This window comes from Cydia pomonella, chromosome 10 (assembly GCF_033807575.1).
Source record: "Cydia pomonella isolate Wapato2018A chromosome 10, ilCydPomo1, whole genome shotgun sequence".
In the NCBI taxonomy this organism is placed as follows: Eukaryota; Metazoa; Arthropoda; class Insecta; order Lepidoptera; family Tortricidae; genus Cydia; species Cydia pomonella.
The window spans coordinates 9889761-9917585 of record NC_084712.1 but is presented as its reverse complement, the minus strand read 5'-3'; the positions used below and the strand labels follow the sequence as shown (position 1 = coordinate 9917585).

The window sequence follows — 27825 nt, the reverse complement described above, 5'->3', positions numbered from 1 at the left end:
TTTTTATTGATTTTTTATATTTTTTACAATTAATCATATAACATACAAACCAGCCGAAGTATGGCTAAACCCATTTATTATCTAAACTTATGAACAATACAAGAAATTGATACATCTCAAATTCACCTTATTTTAAATATATAGATATATTATATATGCATTCACTCTACATATTAATCTACAACCTACTTAATCATAATCTACGTCTTGCATAAATTCAAAGTAAATATGCCCAAAAGAAATATTGTTGAACTATGAATATACATATAACTTTTTGGCAATTAATTGAGTATCATTTCTGTGCATAGCAAAATTAATTTTCTTTTAACATGTAACTTAGATCTTATTTATAAAGAGGCCACAAATATAACATGCGTTTCTGTCGTCAGTTCGATTACATAGGGACTTTTTGTTAAATATTATTTATTGCCTATACTATAAATGTTACTCTTATGAAATGTAAGAAAAATATCCTTACGCAATAACTGAATTAGTCTACCAGTGCTGTGCAGTGACAGTCGAGGGTACGGTCGAGGAGCGGCGCGGGGCGGGGCGAGCGGCGGCGCGCGCCTGCGCGTGGCGGCTGCAGCGGCCCGGCGCCGGCGCCGGCGCCGCCCCGGCCTTGTGCGTACACATTGCGCTAACGATACGATACGATACAACACTTCACATAATGCTCAAAACAACTATTTTGTCATCTACATAAAATTTGCTCCAAATGTTTTTATATTAAAATATTTCTACTTATTGTAACTTCTAATTAGTTACAGCCAACTTTACAAATAATTGATACATTAGACTCTCAAATAGATCTCTACTAACTATTATTAATGGTAAAAAATAAAGAATAAAATACTTCTAAACATTGCATTTCAATCACATAAGGTTTAGTTTAATTACACATAATAATAACATCTTTTTAAAACCCGAACATAAGTATTACAAGAACATTGATATCGTTGAGTTCTGGAATGGAAAATAGCACACTTAAATTCACTAACTGTTACACTTACATAATAATTATTGTTCTCCTGCTTTGTTTGTAAAATACATTGCTTTTAGGTAGTCCCAGAAAAATAACAGTAAAATACATCAACTACTCATTACGCTGATAAGTTTGATGATGATAATAGACGCCTTAAATTAACTTAAGAGAGGTTAGTAATATGAGTGTGTACCAAATAACAGTGCAGTGCTCGTGATAAGTACGGAGAGTCGATAAATAAGTCTGATATAGGACACTAGGTGAGGTTATGCATGAGGTATTAAGACGGAACGTGGCTGGCCGCAGCCGCGACGACGCCGCTACTCTATTATTTGGTACGTGCTGTCCCCTGCGGAACATTCAGGATGGATGGTGTACAGTATAGATTAAAAGTATTACTAAATAAGGCAGCCATTACTAACACTTACTATTCGAACATCCTTACGCATGCCTCAATATATTACGATATTAATTGAGTTAATCAATTTTAGACACGAGAATACAAGGTTCAAATAAATACCCAAAATAGTTAATTCGAATAAGAACATAAGGAACACTAGAGCAGCAATCAAATTGCGAACACATTTGTACTACATAAAAATAATACACAACCTTTTGCGCGAAAAGACTGATAAGTTTAACTTTAAAAGTTACCATGAAACTGTTTCATTTTCAGCTAATACTAGATCTTTAGAATAAATTTTCCCATCACAGAGATTTGCACAGAAAAAATCTCCTATTGTAAGCCTATTGATATTATAATTATGACGTAAATTTAGTAAGTGTTCCAATACATAGGGTATCAATGTTTAGTAGATGCACGCGAGAGGAGACCGAGCTAGGTCTACTCTAACTTATCCTTAGTTACAGCTGATATCCTTACGATGAATACGTCATTGAGACAAGTTTACAACTACATTGTACTTTAACTCAAAGGTGGTACCGAAAAATATATACTTTTATTATAAAAACAACGCCAATCATTACTTTAAGAGTGTCACTCACTACAAGGCATTCGATTTAGTACTCATTATTATAACACAAGGATTTCAATATCAAACTTAACGCATACCATGGGAATTACGGATATGAATGGAACAAAATTAATTCGAATTAGAAATGTAGTAGATATGCAACGTTCAAAGATATTTAGGAAAAACAAATTTCAGTTGACATCGGTGGTATTGACACTAGGAATATCAGTCTCCGGCGCGCCGCGTGTGCTCACGACGGGCGAGGCCGGTGGATGTCATGAACATTCACTTACGAGTAGTTCTCTTTGATACACACATTGGGATAGCTACTTTACACGTGGTGGGTGATTACTAGGTTAGCTTGTTCGTCTTTGTACGACGTAGGCAGTCATCCACTCGTATAATGCACGCAGAAAAATACGAAGCGGTTGTCTCGTCACCTACATACGGGTCGCTGGCAGTAGGAAACCTCTAATAAAATAAATATTTCATCCGACTCACTGGATAATATTAAAAATATTTTCTTAATCACAGCTATCAGTCTGTCAAAATTTAAATTAAGTATATTTTCAGAATTGGATTAGTCGTTCCTCACTTACATAGGTTTATTATTCAAGTACAATCAAGGTACAAAAGTGACTAAATAACGAGCGCAGAGTATTGTCGACGCCGATTCAAGTACGAGTCTGGGTGCAGCAGTGGAACTTGCGCGGTATGAACTGCGAGCACGTACGTATTCTAATACGACGTCAAGTCGAGACCAGCACAGTTCTTTAGAGTACAAATGATTGAATATAAACAATTTCACACAGGTACAACAGAGATCTAATGAAAGAATAATACGAATATAAACTAGTTTCATATAGGATATGATTGATAATTATGCTCGATAACAAAAGCTTATTTAAAGCGATATTTGAATGCGAGAGACTAGAGAAGCAGTGTTGTGTAGTTAGCGAGCAGCAACTGGAGTCTACTGCATCAATTAACTGGTGGTGGGGGGTTGGCCGCACGCGGTACATATATACAACGATCCGCTCGTGGGACATCCAACGCTACACAAATATAAGGACCGCTCGGGGAACTAACAGATAATGGCGACTTATCGATCTACAACTATACATATAGCAGTTAAAAATATTCTCAGCAATCACATTCAAGTTAAATTACCACATTAAAGAGAATTTAGCTTAGTCAACATTTTTTTATCAATGGCCCTCTGTTACACGTAAAGTCACTCAGTACATTTTTTTTTGTATTAATCAGTTGTTAGTGTTTATCAAGAACACCCTTTTTCTTACAGCTATATACCAATAATACAAAAATCCATTCACTATAATTAAGGTAAATTTTAGATATTTAAACACTAAAATGTAAAATATTAAACATCCTAAATAAACTCTTGATATTCCAAATGTAGGCGTTAGCTCAATCAATAATTAAATATATGCTTGAGTGACTATGACAAAAGAGAAATAAATGCATATAATAATACTAGCCAACCATTCCCTTGTAACGTGTTCCTTTCCAAGCTGCTCGGGCCTCTAACATTAGCGCTAACACTACGTATGTCAAAGCCTTCGTTATTTTATATTTGGTATCTATCTCTTATGTAATCGCACCACATAACAAGACTAGAGGAATGATTGCCTCTCGCGCGCCTCGCCTCCGCGTGCCGTAACGTCAAACAAGGAAGACTAGTTTTACAAGTAGATATCACTAATGTGCTTCTATTGATCGGGACCGGGACGACCCGACGACGAACGCCCTAACGTACAAAAATATTTATATATAAATAAATAAAGACAACAAGCAAAACTTTAACCTTATCAAATTAAAAAGGCCCTTCTGAATATTGTACACTATCACTATAATAAAGTTACGTTACAGTAAGTATTCATTAACAAGAGATTTTATGCGCTCGGAAAAACGTAAGTATTTAACATTATGGAAAAAATGTTTGTCTTTTAGATGTCACCAAATTAATGCTCAGGCAGGATTTTTTGTAGAATGAACGACCGCACACATATTTGGTCCCTTCGAGATGCGTGTTACACATATTTGCCGAGTTAGTCAAAAATTCGTCAAAACACCGATTCCACGCTCAGCCGCTTGCCGCACCATTATACTATTATTTTAATCTACAGGTAAGATTAAAAATTAGATTGTAAATTCATGAGTATTGGCCGAATAATTAAGGCAACGTTGACTTAGCAAAATGTAAATATATATTCTCTAGAGACAAAAGGTTGTCCTATGTGGAAACCATAATAAAACTTATGCAACTGGCAAGCAGCGCGGCGCTCGGCAACAGGTGACAGCGGTCTGACACGCAATCAAGCGGTATGTGATATTCGCCAAACACAACTCTCGATAACGGTTCCTTATAATTAAGACCTAACATCGGAGATTACAAAATATTACAAGAATTTTAAAAGCACTAATTAAGAGATAAACATAAAAATTAACAACAATATTATGAGCAAACTACTATTGAATACTTGAGCTAAAATAATACCAGAGCAGCTTGGAGACGCCCGCGAGCGGGCTCCGTTTTGTACGATCATACAGTATATTGTGATGATAGAGATCTACGCGGGACTATCTAAGAAAGTTAGTGGTCGTTATGTTTCAAATGGCAATTACACATAGACTTTGGCATAGTGTTATGGAATAGACGCAAATTTTGGATTCACATTCCACACGAGAGACAGACGCTAGACTAAAATTAAAAAGAAACCGACTCGAAAAAAAATTACTTACTTATTAATTCGGGTAAACTTCATGAAAAACAAATAAATAAATAGATAAAAATATTTACACATAGGTTTTATATAAAATATATATATAACTATTAGATGTTGATTGATGACATAACACTTACGATAAAAGTAAAACATAGCTAAGCTCATTAATGATTACACAAGGCGAGGGCACGGGCCCCGCGGCCGTGGCCGAGTATCGACTGCAGCGCGGCCGAGCCGAGCCGAGCCGAGCCGAGCCGAGCCGAGCCGAGCCGAGCCGTGCCGGACCGGACCGGGCCGGGCCGGGCCGGGTCTGACCTACCGCCCGGCTCTTGCGCCGAACGCACAATTCATTATATTTCTCTCCAAGGAAAAGTTTACACCTGCCATCGGTTACGGTAACGTACCACAGTTCATTGAGGCACAATCATTGGTTTCTTTTAATTGCTTCTTTTTTTTCTTTTTTTTTTCTTTTTTTGTTTTTTTTTTCTTACATCTCTTACCTATGATAATTATTATAATTACTTTTAGGTACGTAAATTTATTCTAAATAACAGAAACGAGTCACGAAAAAATGTTTTTAAAAGTGAAAGCGTGAAGCGTATTAAATCTTTTAAGAATATAATTTCACAATATACACATATTACAGTATAGGTTTAAGTATAAATATACAACAACATAATAATTAACATATACTAAAATTGCACGTGACGCAATCGTGTGCAGGAAATAATGATGCAGTCATTGAACCGAGAGGAGATTCAAGTGACGCGGCGCGCCGCGGGCCGCGTCTCACAACCTAGCTGCCGCCGGCACTCCACTCATGGGGCCGCTCGCGTCCCTGTTGCCACTGGCACATACTTAAACCCCGTTGACGCGATGCTTCTGACGTCTGTGGGGCAAGATGTGCAAAACGAGCGGGGGACGCCAAATAGGCACAGCCGGTTTGCGGGTCAGGCGACCACGACCAGCTTACATAGTGCGTGTTATGCGTCCCGCCACTCCTGTATATTGTTTCTCAGTGACAGTAGGGCGAGTGCCGCGTGCGGCCGCCGAGGCAGCCTCGGCGGCCGAGCCGCCCGGCGTGCCGTACTCGCGGCTTATACCGACACCTAACACCACTATACCGACGCCCCTACACTTATAATGTTTCATTACAATATTATACCCATTATTAAGTACTGATAACTTTTTAACTGACTAAACATTTTCAAGGCATGACTTCTTTCGTCTAAGTCTATGGACAACGTATTCTACAGGGCACTGGAACGTTATACTTTCCGTTATTGGCTTTATCTAACTTTAAAATGGAAAACGTTTTATAAAAATTATAATTATGACATTTATTGCTGTATTATAAAAATTCACATATGCACCAGGAAACTATTGCGATTGAGGCATTTCGAATTGGTGTAGACGTTGGACAGAACAATTTCTGTTAAATAATAATTATTTAAATTTAGTTATTACTTCAATAAACTGTTAAAAAGAACACGTTGATCACTTAAATTGAGCTTTACGACAATAGAATTGACGCTGATCTGTTGGTTGCGCGGACGCGCCGAGATAGGAACATCAGATCGATTACCCGTACCGCAAAAATAATTTCAAAACGATTTGGAAGATTGTCACTAAACGAAGAGATGCAAACCAATCGTCCCAGACACCTCTTACTTATCTTTGATACTCACTCTTTGGCACCTAACATTAAACGTCATGACATTGTCATAGTATCGGCCCCTCCGAGCCGACATTCAATTTGTATCGATAGCAAAAAAAATAATTTCGCGATAGTCACCCGAAGGGGCTTAAAACGAAAGCTATACTTAAAAAAATGTTAAATTATATTGGTGTTACTTTACTTGTACTGTCAGTAAAAAATAGAACTCCGCGTCACACCGAGCTCGCGGCGGGGCTCTCGCCCTTGGCCGCGTAGGGTAAGTATAGGTAGTCTATTTAATGAGAAATGCTGATCGTTTCCAATATGAACACATCACACATCAACACATTTAACACTAAACTACTACAGGTCCAAGCGCCTCCTAACTTACTTCATTAATTTGTGAAAGAGTTCTCGAGCGTGCGGCTCGACAAGGTACAGCTTTACTTACACCTAACTTAGCGCTACAATCGTTATGTTTAATCGTAAGATCACTGGAAGATGCTCGAAATAGAATAGATAATGTACATTATTTATTATATTATAGTCATTCGCTTTTGTGATCGTAGGTCGGGATCGTAAAGCGTGGTGGGTCCGTCTCGGGCGGCCGGGCGTCCGCCTCGGGCGGTCGGGGCATCCGCCTCGCGACTTGGCTGTCCCGTAACGTATTGGTAATGATATATTTTGGCAGAGTATCTCTGTGGCACACCATCAATAAATTAAAAGTAAATAAAAATGTAAATAAACTTTATGATAACGAACATTTACACGTGCGATCGTTGCCGTAAAATATCAATAGTATGCTTACCGAAACCTACGATAGGACTTAAGTGTAATCTTATACCTACAATGATGTAATACCGAGACGCCTACTGCTACAATATATTATTAACAGAATATCTAAAGCATATGTCACTTTGAATAACGTTCAAATTGAGCCTATAGAAAATACCACAAATCTTTTATTAAATAGATATTGATATGGCTAAATTTAAGTTAGAACTTTATTCTTACCTATAGGTACACAAAAGTGTAATATTTTAAATTACTGTCAATTATAGTACTTTATAACACTTCTCACAAATGTATGTAATATAAAATGATAAAACAATTTTCAATTTAATATATTAGGTTACCCTTACATTAATCGTATAATCTAGATAATCGTTTCATATATTAAACATAAAGTGGCACTTGAATCACAAATACTGGAAAAAATTTGGGGAAACAGTAGCATCGGCGGAGGCCGACCGCCGCCGGCGGCTCTACTCTGATACTCTCCAACAAAATAGATTATCCTTACATTAGGCAAGATACTTTACATCACAGGATTACTGGATTGCAAGGAGCGCGCCGCCCGGCCGTCAGCCGTCGTCCGTCATCCGGCGTCCGTCATCCGGCGTCCGTCATCCGGCGTCCGTCGGCACGGCCGGGCCCGCCAGGCGGCCAGCGTCGGCGTCGCTCGCTCTCGCGTACGTGGCTATCATTTCCGTCTCAGACTATACGGCTTAAAAGGAATTTACCACTACAAGAATGCACTTCGAATCTCATCAATTGCAAATTTTGTTATCTTTATAAAAATTACGAACTAATTATAAAACGTTTGTTAGTCTGCGAAATGCACTTACTCATTTATTGCTGAATAAAAATATCACTAATGGAAAACAAAGGCTCATCGCGAGTGAGAATTCGAAACCGAATAAATAATTAAAATACGATCAGTATATAAAACGAGAAGTAAAAACACGAAAGAAACTCGGAACGAAACATCTCGACGGGCGAAACAGCAACAGCCCTCGAGCGCAACAAAATAAATACACACTAAAATAAGGCCACGGGACGAGTGACTGAGGTAGCCCGCGACGCAACTACTCTACTCCATGCCTAGCTCTATTTGGTAAGGGGACCGAGCCCCCGCGACCCTATCCTATATATACTTCATACAGGTATAACCGTCGATACATTATATGTCTGCCGTTGTATATGTATAATTCTTATGTACACTAAATAATCTACATGAACACTTACAACACAGTAGATAATAGTATTGTGGACAGTTGGCTACCGCGGGCGCGTCGCGGCGCGACGAGCACCGCGGCGCGACGCGGCCCGCGCGATGTGACTAGGCGATTAGTCCGTCCCGGGGGACGAGAAGCGTAATTACAACCACTAGGCATGTGAGGGCGCCTAGATGGACTCGCCGCCCAGCAGGTCGGGCGGCAGGAAGGAGTTGAGCGAGGACGGCGTGGCGCGCTGCTCGTGCTGGTCGGGCCACAGGCCGGGGAAGCCGGCCCAGTCCTTGCCGCCGCCGCCGCCGCCGCCGCGCCACGCGCCGCCGCCGCCCGAGCCCAGGTGCTGCAGGATCATCTGCACCTCCGACTCGGCCGGCGACTCCGCGAAGATCGTCGTGTTGCTCAGCACGCAATTGTTCAGCGCCATCTGAGCCTGTGCGACAATCCATGTTATAGCTATAGTTCCACTTTATCATCGGACCTATTTATTTTAATTAAGGATAGAAATTCTTAGTCTGATAAATAATGTAAGGGTTTTTTAGGCAAAATATCAATCGAACCAATCAGATTTTGGTCTTTAGAATGTTCATGATGTGCGGTTAAAGAATTCGACTTTCACACACTGCCGATTTGTAAGCGAGTATTCGACAGTTCAGTTTGAATAAAACATTAGAACATTTTCATCACACTTGCTTGAAAAAGATCTTTTTTCATGCAGGTGTACTGAAGGACAAAGGCCTATCATGTTCCCGCGGGAGTTATAGATTGTGAAAAAAAAGCAATAACTCCCCAGGGAGTAATAGCTTTTTTTTTAAACTATGTCACTTATTCATACAAACCATGTAGCATAAATGAATTTAATTTTTTAAATACTTACGTTTATTATTTAATATTTTTGTTTGTTTAAAATTATTTAATTTGATTAATTCAATAGCCATTTAAAATATTTTTACATAATTTTCAATCGTGGCCGAATGCCGAATTTGTCTGTGCCTTTGTTGCCTAACCTGTCAAGAAATTACAAAATGGCGGACCAATGTTTCATATGTTACCATATTTAAGAATTATTTTGCTTAAAATTTCGTTTTTTCTTTGCAAGAGTGATGAAAAACATTGTGTAAATCCGAGGGTAAGAATATTGCAAATTCGGGTCTTTAATTCCCTCCAGCCTACGGCTGTCGACAATTACTACCCTCGTATCCAAAATGTTTCTTACCCGCCTCGTTGCACAATGTATATAAATCACGTGCGCGTATAATCGACGTGTGACGGATTCGCTACTCTTTCGGTACTTACCGCTTACTCCCGATCCACTTCCGGAACGTCGCCGGAAACACGCTTCCGAAACGGTCACAAGTCAACAGTTAAGAGTACTAAGGCCCGTAAATAATAATTGAAATTCAATCGGAATATTTTTGGTGACGTTCTTATGCTTTGAGTTCTCATTGGCGCCAAGCAGGATCATAAGGATCAACACCTTTCTAATATGATTTATAAAATCAAATTTCCACAGGACAAATAATCCGCAGGTGTAGTTGATTATCCAATGTCCAATAGCAAAATATAATCTAATTATGTCAAATGAAGTCAATGTTTCAATGACCAAAACATCTCTCATCTCTCATTTATATAGATCTGTTATTGACCATCACAAGATGGAACTGTTACTAAGTTCGTAATAGTACTCACTTTAGCTGCCTCTTCGCGAGTAGAGTAGCGCGCGAGCGCGAGTCCCTGGTTCAAGTACAGGTGGAAGTTCTGCAGCGGTCCGTGCTGCACGCACAGAGTCTTCAGCGTCGATCCGTCGATCTGTTTCAACAACATATACAATAGAATAAATGTTTTAAGTTATTTTTTATTCTCTCTATACATTTAAGTAAAACTTGCGCTATATTTTGCCAAGTTGGGACAAATACAGTGATCCCATTTTGAAGATAAAGGAATGCAAACCATACCTACTGTACAGTATTGATGTCGCACCGCTTGTTCACTTTCATCGAGTTCGCAAGCAAGTTCTAATTTACGAAGGTATCGTTCAGTACTAGTATAAGTCTCGCAATAAAAAGTTTGTATGTGTTCGTCACCTGCGCGGTAAGATTCTTGAGCAGCAGCCACGTGGAGGCCTGCCAGGAGGGCACGTTGTTGCGCGGCGGCTGCTGCACGTGGTGCTGCGGCCAGGCCTTGTTGAGGCCGGGCGGCGGCGCGGCGCGCGGCTTGGCCCAGGCGTCCTTGCCGGCGGCGGGCGGCGCGTAGCTCCACGTGGACGACGACAGCGAGCGCTCGCCGCCGCCCGGCGGCGACGTCTTGCCGCCCAGCATGTCCGAGTCCTTGATGGCCGTGAGCGACAGCGGCGACCGCACCACGGACCCGGGCGTCATCGACGGGTCGTCCTCTACGTTTTTGATCTGGTTGCCCTGTATTCGTTATAGTTGTAGGTCAAAAGGAACTTTTTGTAGCGGTAATTGTTAGACTAGTTTTAGGACTGGTTGAAGGGATGTCTCTATAAAACAAGCTCAAACTTTTAAGAACATTTTAAGCTATGGTATGATTCACACCCCCGCATTATAATATCAGGATTTATGTATACCAATAAAGAAAAGAAGAATTATTACCAATTATATTCAACAGATTAATTATTAAACTTTATGAGAATTACAAAGTTACCCTTTTCACTTAAAAATTTTAATTTAATGTCATAAAATCATAAAATAAGGAAGTATTTTTAAAACAAGTGTTTTGTTAGTTATCATACATTCAAAACTGAATATTTTTATCTAAAGAAAATGAGAGGGGTTAGATGCGGGAGTGGAGAGAGCGGCACCGCGGACACCGACCTTCCAGGGCTTGCCGGGCTCGAACTCGGGCACCATGTCGAACACGGGCTGGTGCTGCGGGTGCTGCGGCCACGCGTCCTTGCCGTCCGCCACGTCCGCCTCGCCCCAGCCCTCGCCGCGCCCCACCGTCCATGTGCTGTACACGAACACAATGCATTTACTTCGCGGAAAGAATCCCAATATGTAGTGGTACACAAGTGCTATGAGAATACTTAAAAATCAAAACTGTAAGATGAATCCTTATAGTATCGTAACCCATCTGCGCAATCAGTAATAGGGGACCTGGGGGCCTACCGCGAAAACCGTAATTCGCAAATTGCGGGGATTTTTCTCTTTTACTCTCACTAACACGTAATTAGAGTGACAGAGAATATTGCCCGCAATTGACGAACTTCGATTTTCGCGGTTATAGCCCTGGGCTACATCATCAATTCCATACATTATTTAAGTTTCGATTGGAGTTTTCTATAAACAATTTTCATTTGGCTACATGTAGACATTCTATTTCACTTGATTCTACGAGTAACTTTATTTAGCAATATTTTGAATACCTTATTGAATTAATTACCGTAAGATAGGGTTACGATAAACGTCAAATTGGGCACGACGCTAGGGGCTCAAACATAAATAAAAATTGGAAAAAGGAAAAACCCTTTTAAAACTAAATTAACTTCCAGATGATTCTGACAGTAACTGTTCTCCTCATCATATACCATCGAAAACCTAAGTACTAAAGTTGCATACTTGGATAAACATTATATTCACGGGTCGGGCTGCAGGCCGAGCTGGTTGGGCTGCAGGCCGAGCTGGTTGAGCTGCGGGCTGGTGGTGGACTTGGCGGCGCCGGGTGCGCGCGGGAAGTCCGTGCCCTCGCCGTCCTTGTCCAGCGACAGCAGCTTCCCCTGGTTCAGGGCGACATATACTCACGGGTCGGGCTGCAGGCCGAGCTGGTTGAGCTGCGGGCTGGTGGTGGACTTGGCGGCGCCGGGTGCGCGCGGGAAGTCTGTGCCCTCGCCGTCCTTGTCCAGCGACGGCAGCTTCCCCTGGTTCAGGGCGACATATACTCACGGGTCGGGCTGCAGGCCGAGCTGGTTGAGCTGCGGGCTGGTGGTGGACTTGGCGGCGCCGGGTGCGCGCGGGAAGTCTGTGCCCTCGCCGTCCTTGTCCAGCGACGACAGCTTCCCCTGGTTCAGGGCGACATATACTCACGGGTCGGGCTGCAGGCCGAGCTGGTTGAGCTGCGGGCTGGTGGTGGACTTGGCGGCGCCGGGTGCGCGCGGGAAGTCCGTGCCCTCGCCGTCCTTGTCCAGCGACGGCAGCTTCCACTGGTTCAGGCGCGACTGCTGGCCCGCGCCGTACGCCTGATACAGATAAACATTCATGGCGTTATTCATACAATTTTGCAAATCTAACAAGCTGTTGATAATCGTTTGTTCCCCATCTACCATTTACGACTACAACAAAAATGCAACATTAAAAAACTCGACATAGCAGGGCTTAAACGTGCTGCTGGCGCCCTACCTGGATGACCATCAACGACCTATCAATTTACTTATTGGTCCAGCTACATCTATCTTTCAACAAAATTCAATGTTTTCTCGATTAAACAAGCAGGAAACTGTCCAATTTTGTTGATACAGTGAGATGTAGATTTTAAACCCAAAGTATATCCAAATATGTTAATCAGTGTGTTACGTTTGCGAGATACACAGACATATTAAATATATTAGAACAGGTCACTCACGTATTTTAAGTCAAAAATTGCTCGACATGATTCGACTTAAAATACACTAAGTAAGTAAATATTCTTTATTGCACCAAAAATTATACATTTTATATACATAAAACTACAAAAAAATTTTAAAGGAAAATAGAACCAGGTAGCAACAGGCGGTCCTATCGCTAGAAAGCGATCTCTTCCAGACAACCCAACACACACTAAGCCCAACAGTCTAAGTGACCCTTTTAAGATATTTAAAAGTGTGTCTAATAATAAAATCGAAATGTACTCACGGCCTGCGAGTCCTTGGCGATATCCATGTTGCCGAAGTTGTTCTGCAGCTGCGACATAGGGTCCGGGCCCTGCTTGAACAGGTCGCCGCCCGCCTGCTGCTTCATGTACAACGCCTGCTGCGTCGCAATCTGGTTCTGTCACAACAAAAGTACCGTTGTACGAACAATTTTGATGGTCAGTGACCAGGCATTTTGCGGTCTGAGACAAAGTGACTTTAGGCCGTTTGCTTATGCGACAATCCATGTCTATTACACTATCAAATTTTGCGTATTTGTCGAATTTTTCCATATTACTCTTATTATTGGGGTGTTGCGGGCCTTTGAGTGCCACGTCGACCAAGCAGGGATCTATTGTGACGGCCCTTTAAAGTTCATTACTAATGCCCGTGGAATCGCGGTAGTTCCATATTACTCTTACATTGACGTCATAACTTTTCTTGAAGAGACACACTCAGACATAGGTGCAAACCCCACATGTAGAGCTTTAAGAAAATAACCTCAGTGCGTGCCGTTATGTCTCTCAGCCGTAAGAGGCACTTGAAAAATGTTTATGATTATTTGGACAAGAATAATCTTGTGACATAAAGAGAAATTCTCGCGACTTTTTCTGTCCATAAACGCTTTCGTATTAGTAAAAAAAAAATATTTCATGAAATAGAACTTATTCTTAATTCATAATGCATGTAGTAGCTCCTAAGTCCGCGTCCAGTATTTTGTACGATTTTAAAATAGCAATAAATTTGGTCCAAAAATAAGTCCACATTTCTCCAGGTGAAATTAAAGGTGATAAAGTGTTTAGGTGAAAATACAATATGTAGATATTGATTGTGAAAACAGAACTTACTTGCAAAGCAGTGATCTGCTGTTTAGCCTTAGTAATCTGCACCGAGTACTGCAGTGCGAGAGACGAGTTAGCCTTCGATATGGCGAGCGTGTGCTGCTGCACCAACTGCTGCAATACTTTGATCTGCACAAAAAAAAACTTAATGTTCCTTTTTTCACAAATTACAATGTCAATAGAGTTGGACTAAACTAATCTTACACTTCCACAGTTTAGCAATAAACAGAGTATAGATATCTAAGCATAAAGCCAATTTCTATGAAGTGTTTTTCTCACACTTGTGCACTTTGACACTTCAAAGGAGGTGCAAAGCTAGACGGACTCTAACAACACAACACTTGCAGTTGTTCATCTTCTTTAATTTGTTGTAATGTTAAATAGCAAATGTTCAAAGTTCTGTTTTTCTTTTATTTCTATTGTATGTGATGTATCTAATAAAGATTACTTGTAATGTTGTGTTTATACATTTTGTCGATATAATATATTGGTAATATCACAATTATCTTTGTTAAAGGTTAACTATAGTATCTTTTGAGCATCTTTTGCGAATTTGAGTTCTCGACAGTTCTGCGTTATCATTATCATTGACTGATTTCTAACAATACCAATCACAAATTATCCCTTTGCAACAGCAATGATCGCGTAAACAAGTTTATGAAGCGGAAAAAGACTGCTCGGTTGGGTACACAATTTCTCCGCTCCGTAAGGTACAGCATGGGGTGAGTAGGTACTTTACGACCTACAAACGAGAATTGCGTGCATAATGAAGTTTTAACATCGTGATTCGGACTAAAAATTTTCTAACATAAGAAAATTAGGCCTTCACCGTTAGGATTTTAGAAACTTTATTATCATACATATTTATTTATTCAATGTCTCTAAATTAATGCAATGGACGAAAAACACGTCTAAAAAGTCAGGAAATCCCTTTACGACTTCCGCCCGCGACTTGTGTGAAATTCATAACTTGATTTAAACGTGACCCATTAGAACGTGAGTTTCATATGTTGCACAAATACAACATATACCTGCTGCAGCAGCTGGTTGAGTAGCACGAGGGTCTGCGGCGCGAGCGGCTGGTTGAGGATCTGGTGGTTAAGGTAGCCGGCCGACACCGCCATCTGAATCTGCTGCACCAGCATGCGCAACTGCGCCGTGCTCGGCTGTCCACTGTTGGCAGTTCCACTGTCACACGAAACAAGTTAGACAAGTATAAAATTCGAACAATAAACAAAAGAAAAATGTAACTTGCAATAAACCCATATCTCAAAAATATTCGGTACTCGTTAAAAATAATAGTACCTATTAGGATTGTAGGACTGATGATGATGCAGAGCCTGGGGCGGCGGCTGGTTGAGCAGCTTCTGCACGACGGCCGCGCTGACGGGCGGCACGGCGGGCGGCGGCTGGAAGGGCCCGCCGTGGTGGCCGCCGAAGTGCTCGTCGCGGCGCCAGCCGTCCCGCGGCGCCGCCAGTATCTCCAACGCTTCCTCGGCGTTCATGTCGCTGCGGCGCAGCGCCGCCTCCGCGTCCTCCTTCTTGAAACCCATCTCGACCAGGAATCGGAACTGTTTGCTGTTCCACAGCATCTCCTTCGGGATCTGCTTGCCGAGCGGCCCGCCGCCCTGCGGCGGCTTCGGGCCGGGCCACTCGCCGATGTCCTCGGGCCAGCCGCCGCCGGGGTTCGGCTTCGGCTTCGGAACGGGCCACAGGCCCGGGTTGGCCGCGTCCGGCCAGGCGGGCACGTCGCGGTCGGGCCAGGCGGGCGTGTGCGGGTCCTCCCAGCTGCCGTTGCGCTGGCCGTGGGCGCCCCACACGCCGTCGGGCTTGGTGGGAGTGGGCGGGATGCGCTGCGGCGGCTGCGGGCCGGCGGGCGCGCCGCGGCCGGCCATGCCCATGCCGCCGCGCTGCGCCCACAGCGACGTGCCGTCGTCGAAGCCGGTCGGCGCGCGGCGCGCGGCCGGGGGAGACGGCTCCTCCCAGCCGGAGCCCTTCATCGAGTCCTTGGGCCCCTGCGCGCCCCACTGGTTGACGCCGGAGGGCATGACCTTGTTGGCGGGCCCGTGCTGGTGGTGCTGGCTCCACATCTCGCCGTTGAGGCGGCCGGAGATGCCGCCGCGCAGGTCGTGCTGGCGCGGGTCGGCGGGCGGCTGGCGCGGGTCGGGCGCGCGATGCTCGAGGCGCGGGTCGGCGGGCCGGTGGGGCTCGCCCCACGCGTTCCAGTCGTCCTTCTTGGGCACGCCCCACTGCTGCGCGTGCTGCGGCGGGCCGGCGGGCCATTGCTGCGGCGGCGGCGGCCCGGTCCACACGTTAGCGGACTCGGCGGCGTCGTCGTCCTCGCCCCAGGTGCCCCCGATGTTGGTCGTGGGAGTGTGTCCCCATGGCGTCTTAGCGGCGGGCTGCGGCGGTGGTTGGCCGCCGTTCCTCAGGTTGGCCTCCCAGAGGTCTGTGCCGAGGAAGGCGCCATTATTGACGTTCGGTTTCCAAGCGGGCGGGCCGCCGGCGGTGGGCTCCACCTTCGATCCGGGCTCTGGTGATCCAGGCACGTCCCAATTCGTATCTTGGTTTACGTGTTGCTGTGAAAGAAATAGATTTGTGATTACATGTTTCTGAAAGAATTACGACATTCAACTCGGTTGAAGTTACTTACACCGCCCCAGCCGTCCTGGCTGAACAGCGCCTCCCTCATGGAGTTGAGTTGTTCTATCTTAGCGGAAGACGTTGTATTCGATGTCCCGTTACCGTTGGCGGGGGGCGGCATGTTGGGGGCGGCCGAGTTAGGAGAGTTGCCGCCGTTGTTCCCGTTGTTGGGGTTTGTGCCTATTCAAACAAAAAATAAAATAAATATTATTACCTAACATAGTATAATTTTAGTTTGGTCCTATTTTCTCCATCATTCCAAGGTGGAACTACTTTAAGTAATAGATAGATGTTTGTTTCTAGCTTGCCTAAACATGGAATATCCCCCAAATAGCCAGTGGAATACCTTCCTATATTCAAATGTTTAATCAATTTATACTACTAAGTGAACCAATAAAAATTATTTAGAATATCATCCTTTTTACTTTGACCTTGACCGCGCATCGTCACAACAAAAAGTTGTTTGGGAGATGTAGTTGATGCTACAATTTCATAGAATTACAGAGTGAGACGAACTTATCCTACTGTGTCGCTTGAATTACAGGAATGTTTACCATTCTGATATCATTCCTAGTCAGTGTAAATCGTTGAGAGTTTTATAGCTGAGAGTCATTCAATGAAAACGTCAGACAATGACTACATGTTTGTATGTATTGTTCAAGAGCACCTGTACTAAACAATTCGATCGGTATGCGACTAACCATTGCTTGGAGGCGCACCATTATTGTTTGGCTGTGCATTTGGCATGTTGGGGGGACTGCTCTGCCAACTCTGGGAGGCAGCGCTGGTCGGTGGCATCTGGGCGTTACCCTTGTTGCTATTCACTGCAACGAAAATCTCTTATCAATGCACGTGGAACGATTTGCAAGCTCGCCAGTAACCATGCGATGTTTTATGGCCTTTGATATTACTTATTTATTGCTATGCGCAGCCTATTCGATCTCTACGGAAAACGATAAGTTTATTCTTACTATTAAGTAAGACTTGAGGCCCTATTTGAATGGGTTTTATTTTATATGGTAATTACAAAAAATTTATTCATACTTCCATTCTAGTCTATTATTAATTGTTGGTAGATAGAAGCATAAGGGAAACACATTTCATTCTCAATTAAAGGTTATAGTTAAAAAAAAACAACCATTCCTTATTTAATTGCTATTGTCATTCGTTTTCTTTTAATTTATTTATTTCAAATAAATTTGTGATTCGAGTATTCCAAGTAGGACTTAGCAATACAGATTTTATGAAATGAATAATAATAATATGTATATGTAATGTAGGGTTCCGTCGTAGTTACCATTCTGACAGAATAGGCTAAACGAGGGCTATTAATATCATGTACAGTGATCTGCGAAATTGCATGGAGAAATAATGAATTCATGAATTCATTCATACCGACCACGACTCCATAGTCGTGTATGTGGCTGATGGAGTACACATAACAAGCATAAGGGAGTACCTTCGCAGCGCTTTGTACGTCTTTTTACTAAGAAAGTTTTTTTTTTTTTTACCCCTCGAGAGCGCTGGTGGCCAGCGGTAAGAGCGTGCGACTTGCAATCCGGAGGTCGCGGGTTCAAACCCCGGCTCGTACCAAAGAGTTTTTCGGAACTTACGTACGAAATATCATTTGATATTTACCAATCGCTTTTCGGTGAAGGAAAACATTGTGAGGAAACCGGGCTAATCCCAATAAGGCCTAGTTTACCCCCTGGGTTGGAAGGTCAGATGGCAGTCGCTTTCGTAAAAATTTGTGCCTACGCCAAGTCTCGGAATTAGTTGCCAAGCGGAACCCAGGCTCCCATGAGCCGTGGCAAAATGCTGGGACAACACGAGGAAGAAGAGAAGAGATAATTTTTGGACTCTTGGTTCAAAAGTTAGAAGGGGGGGCACATTGTTAGGGTTCCGTACCCAAAGGGTCAAACGCGACCCTATTACTGAGACTTCGCTGTCCGTCCGTCTGTAACCAGGCTGTATCTCATGAACCGTGAATAGCTAGACAGTTGAAATTTTCACAGTTGATTTATTTCTGTTGCCTCTATAACAATTAAATACTAAAAACAGAATAAAATAAATATTCAAGGGAGGCTCCCATACAACAAACATTTTTTTTTTGCCGTTTTTATAAATAGTAAAATAGTACGGAACCCTTCGTGCGCGAGTCCGACTCGCACTTGGCCGGTTTTTTTTCATTCGGAGCGATTATTTCCTAAACAATTCACTTTATAAAAAAATGGTTCTTAAAGACCCGTTCGTGTTCGTTTTAAAAGACCTATCCAACGAATCCAACGATACTCCATATCATTGGGTTAAAACGAACAAAAAAACATTTTGTATGGCAGGTAAGGTACCCTAAAAATATGTCTAGTTTTTATTTTACCGTTCTATTGCCATGCACGATTTATGTATCCATGCCAAATTGCAGCTTTCTAGCACTAACGATCACGGGCCAAGCCACGGATGGACACGAACAAACAGACGGACATGGCGAAACTATAAGGGTTCATAGTTCACTTTGGAAACCTAAAAATAGTATGGCAAGTAAATCGATACGAAAACAGATCGAAAATCGATTATCGAAAGACTTGAAAAGTCAATTAGCAGATAATCGATCACTAATCCATAGATATTTTTTCATACTAGCATATTTTTTTGTTAAGAGTGAAAACATTTTAAACTTATTTGGTAGTGTATTTTTACGAGTTCTTAGCAAACGAAGTCGCGGCCTGTAGCGAGTTTGGTATAAAAAGGCATTTATTTCATTCATTAAGGGGGAAACAATGTATGGTAATTACGAGGTCCCGGTACAGGTTTAATTTAATTACCATCAATTACATAATTAGGTAGGTCGATTACTGATGCCAAAACGTCACATTTCCTTGGTACTTACTGTCTGCTTGAGAGGTGGGCGGGCGCTGCGCGGCGTTCCATTGCTGGTTGTTCGTGGCGTTGTTGGCTTGGTTGCTGCTGGAGTTGCCACCCCAGTTGCCTGCTGCCGATGAAAAAGACAATGGACACTTGTAAAAAACCGTTTAAAACAAGAGTTAATAGGTATTTTCTAAGTATGATATATGTTGAACCCATTGTTATTTACCATCAGATTTATTTTGTAATCAAATACTCACCTATGCCCTATCTGAAAACACTTTTGATCGGTATGCGAAATTATGGCTTTGTTCTGTAATTTTGTTTATGTATATAGCTTCACTAGGACAAAGCTAGTTTCTCAATAGACTCACCCAGGGTGAGACTAGGTTAAACAACTACAGTTTGAACACGAAGACCGTGGAGTCGACCCTGAAGAAGCGGAAGGATGTGGTGCGGTGCTTCGATATCTAGCGCGAAGCAAGTGGGGTGACATTTTGCTTCCTCGAACCTCGTGTTCGAACTGTTGTAATTTGTTTCAAAAAAATAAGGATGTCTCTGAAAGGACTCTATCGGATGATGTTTACAAGATACGATATCACAGCCGCCCCTTTGGTTTCGCAGTTTGTATACCTCAAACGATGCCGACTCCGTTTCCGCACATTCCGCCGCGTCAACACAATGCAACAATAGCAATACAATCAATAACACTGTTGCAGGAAAATTATATTTATATAGTAACTCGAGATTGTTTATTTTAGGATCAAATATTTCAGACTGTATCCCTCATTATTATGCTAACGCCGAGCCTCATTTTGAGGCCAAATCAACATGTCTGTCGTAATGAATTTTATGTTTATTAAGTTGGAGTGTGCCAGTTGGCTGAGAAATGGAGTTTAATGATAAACAATGTCAAAATAATTAAGCTCATTTTCCACCAGAGGTGCTAAGCTGCATAGCTAAGAATGTTTATAATATACTTGTTATTTAAAAATACTTTTTTCGTAGCTAAGCTTAACTTTAACATAACTCTGACGGGAAATAAAAAATCTTAGGTGTGGTAGCACCAGACACAATCAACAGACTTTTTGAAAAACATATTATTTTAGGTGCTTTACGCACAGTAGCGTCCTCTCTCCCCCCCCCCCCCCCCCCTACAAAAGTTTCAATGAAAGAAACAATCCTTATTAAATACTTAATAAAAACGGTTATATTCATTTTTTTTATGTCACACCATTTTCATGTTATAGCTAGATGAACTTCGACAAAATTTAGCCATTGAACAAGCTGATTCTCCCTATAAGATTTCTTTCAGTACTATGTTATATTGAACTTTAACAATGAATATATGGTATTGCTTACCAAAAAATTGCATAAAACCTTTTTTGTTATTTCTTACATTTACACTTTTTTCGTAAGTGTTTATGCTTTTCACAAAAATGAAAAGAAAAATCGGCAACCAAGACGCAATATCACGCTAAAAGGGGGGATTGTCGTCAGGAGGGACGGGAGGGGACGCTAGTGTGCGTAAAGGACTATACCAAAAGGTATCATACTGCATTCGTTTTAATGAAGCCACATTAGAACATAGCTTGACAGAATTAATAACTCAGCTAATTATTATGAATTTAACCCATAGAATATAATTTGAGCTAACCGAGGTAAAGAGCGCGCGCGAGTCCTAAATACATACTATAAGCACAAGCCGTCAACTGCTGAATAAGACAGTCAACCTAGTCTAAACACGCCCTCCAGTTATTCAAAGAGACTTACCGTTATTATTGGAAGCGGGCGGGCTGCCCCAGCCGGAGGCGGCGTTGAGCGAGCTCTCGCCGCCGCCGCAGAGGCGCATCCTCCGTGGCACGCCCCAGCTGTCCATCTCGCCCATCTTGGCTTTGGTAACGTCCTCGTTCCTCATCAACTCCAACATCGCGTCCAATGTGAGATCACCGTTAGCAAAAGTCTTCAAGGCAGACTGAGAGTTTGGTGTTACATCGACCTCCGATACATTATTGTCATGGTTTATCCTTATCGACTTCTCGTCATTATTTATCATTCGAGTTTTCGTTTTGCATATCATATGAGCAGACTTTTCGTTTAGTAGTTGCGTGTTATCCATGCAAGGCTCATCTCGTATAATACAAACTGAAGATTTAAAAGCGTAATCAGACTTGTTCATATACTTGGGCGCTCCAAACGCCATCTTATACTTTAAGTTAAAGCTACTGAAATACGGGTCACTGTATGAGATACCCTGGACTGTTATGGCGTTAATCGTTAAAGGAATGCAGTAGTTAGGCGTATCGCCAATCATTTGGTTTTGTTGGATACTATCAACAAACTCTACATTATAAATATTATTATCTACCATTTTTACACTAACTCGCTGACTCTCATTCTTTTCTTCGACTCGCTTTAAAGCACCAAATTTATTTGTGTTCGCCACCAGCATTGGGGTGGAGATTTTACATTGCATTGGTTCGGTAACAGTATAAATATTGGAGTAACAATTATCCTTAATTAGATGTGGAACACATAATATTACAGAAACATTAGACATCAGACAATTATCATAAATACCCTTAATAGAATAATTTTCTACAATATCCACCTAGAATTATACTTATTTTCACAGATTGCATATTGTTTCAATTATAGACTAAGTAACAATGGTTCGTAGTGATGCAGTCAATAAGCAGGTAGCAGTGTTTAGTGCCTCTGTGGCAGAGGGCAGGTGAGATCACCGCTTGAAGCTGCTGCGGACTCGCCTCTAGCCCCGAGTGGCCCAGCCCTATAAAACACATCAAGTCAGCACAATGCCATCTCTCGGCTCAACAAGAGCTCAATGACGGCAATGACGTACAAATACAACTATTTCTACCAGCTTTAGAAAACCTGCTGCTAAATGAAATAATTGAATTTAATTTAATCTAAACTGTTAAGTATCAAAATGATATGCCGCTTTCAGGCATTGTATTCAAATTTAATCAAATAGGCGTTATCAGACCAACTTCGTTTTCTGCAACCGAGAAATAAAGTATAAAATTTGATTATTTATTAACGCACCTTATAGGACGGACGAGAGGCTGAGCTGTATATCACAGATAATGCGGGCTCGGCAGATCCTTTAGAGCAGCTTCGCAGTCAGCTCGACGTTCAGATTATCTGTAGGAAGCACAAAAAACCAATCTCATTACTGAGAAACTCCGAAAACACTCCTAAAAATCACGGAGTTTTTTCTTCTTGTACGACAAAATTTGAGGTTATCTCAAGGACTAATAAAACAATATTACGGATTGAGGTTCTTGTGCCAACCAATATGAACTTTATTTACGTCGCGACGAGCATTCGAGCGCGATAAGAAGCTATCCTACACTTTACTACTAAAATCAAGCACTGGATTTGATATCAAACGGCAGCTAGGTACCTTACTAGCTAATACGCCATTCGACAAATGGAAGCCTGTGTACTTGTGACCATAAAGATCAAGATTGCTCACCAGATAAAAAACTTATCAGAATTTCATGATTTACGTCTTCGTAAGATCCTCTCCTCTTCAACACTATTGTTCTTTTCCCATATATATAACATAGATATTTGTGTATTTCGGCCTTGAGACTCTGCGACTCGATGTTATACCTGTACTGTATCTATGTAGCTATAACATCCACAGTGCTTATATCTATCTATATCTAGAGTGAAAGTTAGCACGATCTATAAGAAACGATGGGAATAGTATATTTAAAACAAAACATCATTACGTGAAAACAAACACACTATTGAACTGATCACAATAAAGTATCACTTAGAATTTTTACTGCTAGCAAAAATACAAAAAAATTCTTACGTGACACGACCGAGCACAACGGTGTTATATTACTAGAATGAGACGGAAAATTAAACATTATGCTAGGTTTCCATTCACTGAAGCGGGACAGAAGATACGCTTGAGAAAGCGATGCCATAAATGCCAAAAGCAATTGACGACTATAATGTTCACAATTTCTGAAAGATTTCGATTTTTCAAGGCATACCTTCGTTTTGTGTACTTGTTGGCACTAGAGATTTACACAAAAACACTGTTTTAAACCCCCCGAGAAAACAGCTTCGACGGCTGGATGGAATGATTTCGTCGTCGATTGGGGTTCGCACGATGAGCGGGACACGCGATTAATTTAAGAGATCTGTTGAAGGCATTGTAAAACATAGAACGTCAGGACGTTTTATCATGGTCGGATAATAGCAATTTGCTGTATAGCTATAGCTTCCTAAGCATATATGTACATGATACAGTTGTACCTATTATCTACATACCTATCTATACTAAAAGGTACTTACATACTGTGTCTTGCTCTTCTATAGCTATAGGCGCATTATCGTGCGAATACAATCAAGCAATATACCTATATACGAACGTATAACTACTTAATACTTTTATGTTGTGTATGTATACGAAAAACAGAACATCAATCTGCTATAGGTTGTACCTACTACCTACTCCACGGGTGTAACTTATTCATTTCATCTTATTAGATAATGATTTAATAGATATATAGAAAGGCATTAAGTCCACCGAGTCCACCATTTGTACCTTCATGTACCTCCTGTGCACTGTGCAATAATGATTAAATAAATAATATCTTTAAAAAATTATGTATATTAAAAGTCGTGAAAAATAATTAAAATTACATCTATTATTTAACTACTTATGTCCTTAGAAAATTACATGTATACATAATGAATAAAATACCTAAGTAATAAAACAAGTTAGGTATAAGTACCTAACAAAAGGTGCAATTTTAAATAGTACTTATCTACAATTATCTATAAGATACATAATACCTAGTAGGTATATCTACAATAAGCTAAAAGTAATATTTTTTTAGTTATAAAATCAGAAAAAAGTCCTTGATTCAATTATTTTTTTAAACAATACCTATAACAATGATTACAAAACTTTTTCAAAAAACTTTAAGCTTAGGTCTTAGGCTTAGGTACTTCTTGGAGCTAAGCTGAATGCATGATTGTGGAGGTACTAGAGGTCTCGGTGAAAGGCGAACGAGTTCAATGCTCCGTTCACTATAACGGTGGTTAAAATCTATTACAAATAACTAATAAAAGTAATACATTTTAATTTAGATTTTTTAGAACGGAGAAAATGCAAAATTAAAACTTTAGTTGACATTTTTGCATTGACGAGAATACTTGATAGTCTTGATCTTGATGCAAATATTGTTTACTAAGTATTTGCACACGGCGCAGGTATAAGTGGCATCTTAAGGTGGTATTCCACCTGTCCAATCTCTTGGTCCAATGTGCATTGCGTCTCACTCTCTCATAAAGCAATATGTGAGACGGACTATGGTACGTACGATGCCAATTTAATGACCCTGTCGATTGGCAGCGATTTTGTTATACACGCAACGATATATTGTCCCAGCTCTAAACCTGGTGTTTTAAAATTAGCCTGTATTTATATTATGTACTGAATATACCTATTTGCATCGACTGATTTAGTAATCAGATTTCAATATACACGAGGGTTGTTTGAGAAGTAATTTGGTTTGATATGAAAAAATAACAATAATGCAAATATTTTAGTTCTCTTTCTCTAGTTCTCTACATAATCCTCCCGAACTTGTCCCAACGAATCTGCAACTTCTCTTTGCCTTTACGGAAGTGCGTCTCTTCAAGGGCCTCGAAATAAGCATTGACCTCGGACTTATTGAACTTTAATTTTCGCCCTGAGAGAAATGTTTTGAGTTTCAGGAAGAGGTAATAGTCCGACGGAGCCAAATCTGGTGAATAAGCTGAGTGTGGAAGAAGTTCAAATCGTAGCTCCGACAATTTTTGTGCAGTGACATGACTTGAATGCACCGGAGCGTTGTCATGGTGAAATATTACTGCCTTTTTTGCCAAACATAGTTTTTTTACCGCTGTTTCTACCTCTAACTGATCCAAAAGTGATGCATAGTATGATCCAGTTATAGTTTTCCCCTTGGCAAGGTAGTCAATTAAAAGTATTCCCTTTGCGTCCCAAAACACGCCATCACCTATCCAGCAGACGGAAAGCATTTGGCTATTTTTGGAGCTGATTGACCAACGCATTGTTTCGACTGTTGTTTCGTCTCCGGGAGGATGTAGTGATGGATTCAGGTTTCATGCATTGTGACAAAACGGCAAATAAAATCTGTTGGATTTTATTAAACATCTGCAAATTTTCATCGGATATTCCAATGCAAATATGCATTTCTTCTGGGATCAGTAATCGCGGAAACCACCTTACACAAAGATTTTTCATGAGCAACTCATTGTGTAAAATAAAATGCAACCGTTCAGAAGAGATGTATATGGCTTCAGCTAATTTGCGTGTTTTCAATCTTTGGTCGGCTAAAACTAAATCATGGATTTTATCGATGACTTCGGGTAAAACGGCCGTTTTCAGGGCTTCAATGCTTGTCCTGCCTCGCTTGAATTCATTTACCCAAAGTCGAACCGTTTCGAAGGAAGGACACGAACTACCCAACGTAGGTAAAAACCTTTCATGGATTTGTTTCGCAGTTTTGCCTTCCAAAAAAAAAGAACTGAATAGGGAGCGTGCATGAACTGTAGGAGGCATCACAGGAGCCGTCAGATTTTTGGCGCGAGGCGTAAATGTGATGTTTATTGTTCCGATGTAGTCCAAAAGATGGCAGAACCTACTATGCACAAGAAAACACGTGACGTGTAAATGTACATGTTTATGGTTCCGATTCAGGCCACAAGATGGCAGACCCTCCAATGCGCACGGTCCCTATAACTCCACGAATTCCAATTTTCTCCATTTTCTCGCGTAACATAACTAACAACAGAACGTAGTGATTATATGCTCTTTGATAACTAAGAGCACATTTGTTTGAACTACTGTCAAATGTCAAATTCACGCCAAAAATTACATGACTCCACAGGTTAAATATTTTTAGTTACCAAACTAAATCAATACATGCAGAGTTGACGCCAACGCCATCTATCTATTCAAAACAAGTTACTTCTCAAACCACCCTCGTACGTGAAATTTAATGTCTAGGTTCGGGAAGTTGCTAGAGTCATCATCATCATCATCTCAGCTGAAAGACGTCCACTGGTGGATAAAAGATCTCAACAACGAACGGTTATTCGTTGGAAACCGTTGGTTGATTCCCGCGACTTTAACCAGATCGTCGGTCCATCTAGTCTGGAGCCTTCCCACGCTGCGTCTTCCGGTACGTAGTCACCACTCGAGAACCTTTCTGCTCCATCGGCCCTCGGTTTTGCGAGCAATGTGGCCCGCCCACTGCCACTTAATCTAGCAATTCTCTGAGCTGTCGACAACTTTGGTTCTCCTGCGAATCTCTTCATTTCTGATCCAATCACGCAGGAAAACTCCGAGCATAGCTCGCTTCATTGCTCTTTGAGTGACCTTGACCCTTCTTATGAGGCGCATTGTGAGTGACCACGTTTCTGTGCCGTACGTCATCACTGGTAACACACACTGGTTGAAGTCTTTCGTCTTAAGACCCTGCGGTATTTTGGACGAGAAGATGTTACGGAGCGTCCCAAACGATGCCCATTTAAGTTGGATTCGACGAGCAACCTCTTTCTTTAAGTTGAACTTACCTAACTGGACTGTTTGTCCCAGGTATATATAATCGCCAACAACTTCAAGCATAGAGTCTCCAACTTTCGAAGTAGTACGTGAAGTAGTGTCACCCAATGTTTGGGAGGTGCAAATTTTGGTATTGGAAGAATTCACTTGGCCTTGACAGACTATCCATACCTACGTTTAAAAATGCATGTCAACATGCAGTTATTTACTGTTAATTCAGTGTATAAGATCTTCTTTCTTAAAAAAAAAATACTAATGTGGTGCTGTTTGTAGGTGGTTTTGCAGTAAACGTTTTTCTATTCTATTCTATTCTATTTGCAGTTTTGACGTCTGGCAGGCTAACTTTAAACAGTGCTGTTAACACTGGCTCTGTAGATTGCACGGTTGTTACTAGTCACACATTTAACTTTAAAACCTTAAATTATAATGTTGTCATTATTTTTTTTTTACACTTCAATGATCCCGTTAGTGATTACTGCTACATGGAATCACCAATCGAAACTTTCTTGTTTTTTTTTTATCAAAATACCACAAGTGGTACAACTTATCTCACACTTATCATTTGTGTAACATCTTGCCTACCTTCCTCTCCAATAAATGATTATTGTTCCACTATAGGTCAGGTAGGCAGGTTGG

At 41.3% G+C, this 27825-nt stretch overlaps 1 protein-coding gene across 9 annotated transcripts; it reads right to left on the bottom strand.

The window, feature by feature from the left end:
- LOC133522055 (protein Gawky) lies at positions 1–24081 on the bottom strand. Of its 9 annotated transcripts, none has more exons than XM_061857237.1 (15): positions 23600–24068; positions 22632–22730; positions 21339–22356; positions 19591–19689; positions 17405–17527; positions 16714–16883; positions 15366–16639; positions 15092–15248; positions 14067–14189; positions 13223–13357; positions 12419–12570; positions 11210–11345; positions 10460–10789; positions 10065–10184; positions 1–8808 (listed from the first exon to the last, which is right to left on the bottom strand). In XM_061857237.1, the coding sequence occupies exons 3-15, from the start codon at positions 22123–22125 to the stop codon at positions 8551–8553; spliced, it is 3864 nt and encodes a 1287-aa protein (XP_061713221.1). In that variant the 5' UTR covers positions 22126–22356; positions 22632–22730; positions 23600–24068; the 3' UTR covers positions 1–8550. The 9 variants fall into 9 exon arrangements, with proteins under 9 accessions (XP_061713221.1, XP_061713225.1, XP_061713222.1 ...); XM_061857241.1 differs by having other exon boundaries at positions 19591–19692; positions 21339–21710; XM_061857238.1 differs by having other exon boundaries at positions 10460–10780; positions 19591–19692; positions 23600–24066.
- Between the last annotated feature and the right edge of the window lie 3744 nt (positions 24082–27825).

What these genes read in the sequence shown, in the direction of transcription:
- LOC133522055 (XM_061857234.1), bottom strand. Translation starts at nt 22,125, where the DNA reads ATGTCTAATGTTTCTGTAATATTATGTGTTCCACATCTAATTAAGGAT. An exon ending in TGGTGCGCCTCCAAGCAATG is followed by an intron (nt 16,884 to 17,404) that starts GTTAGTCGCATA and finishes TTGTTTGAATAG; the next exon opens with GCACAAACCCCAACAACGGG. An exon ending in CAGTCCTACAATCCTAATAG is followed by an intron (nt 15,249 to 15,365) that starts GTACTATTATTT and finishes TTCGTGTGACAG; the next exon opens with TGGAACTGCCAACAGTGGAC.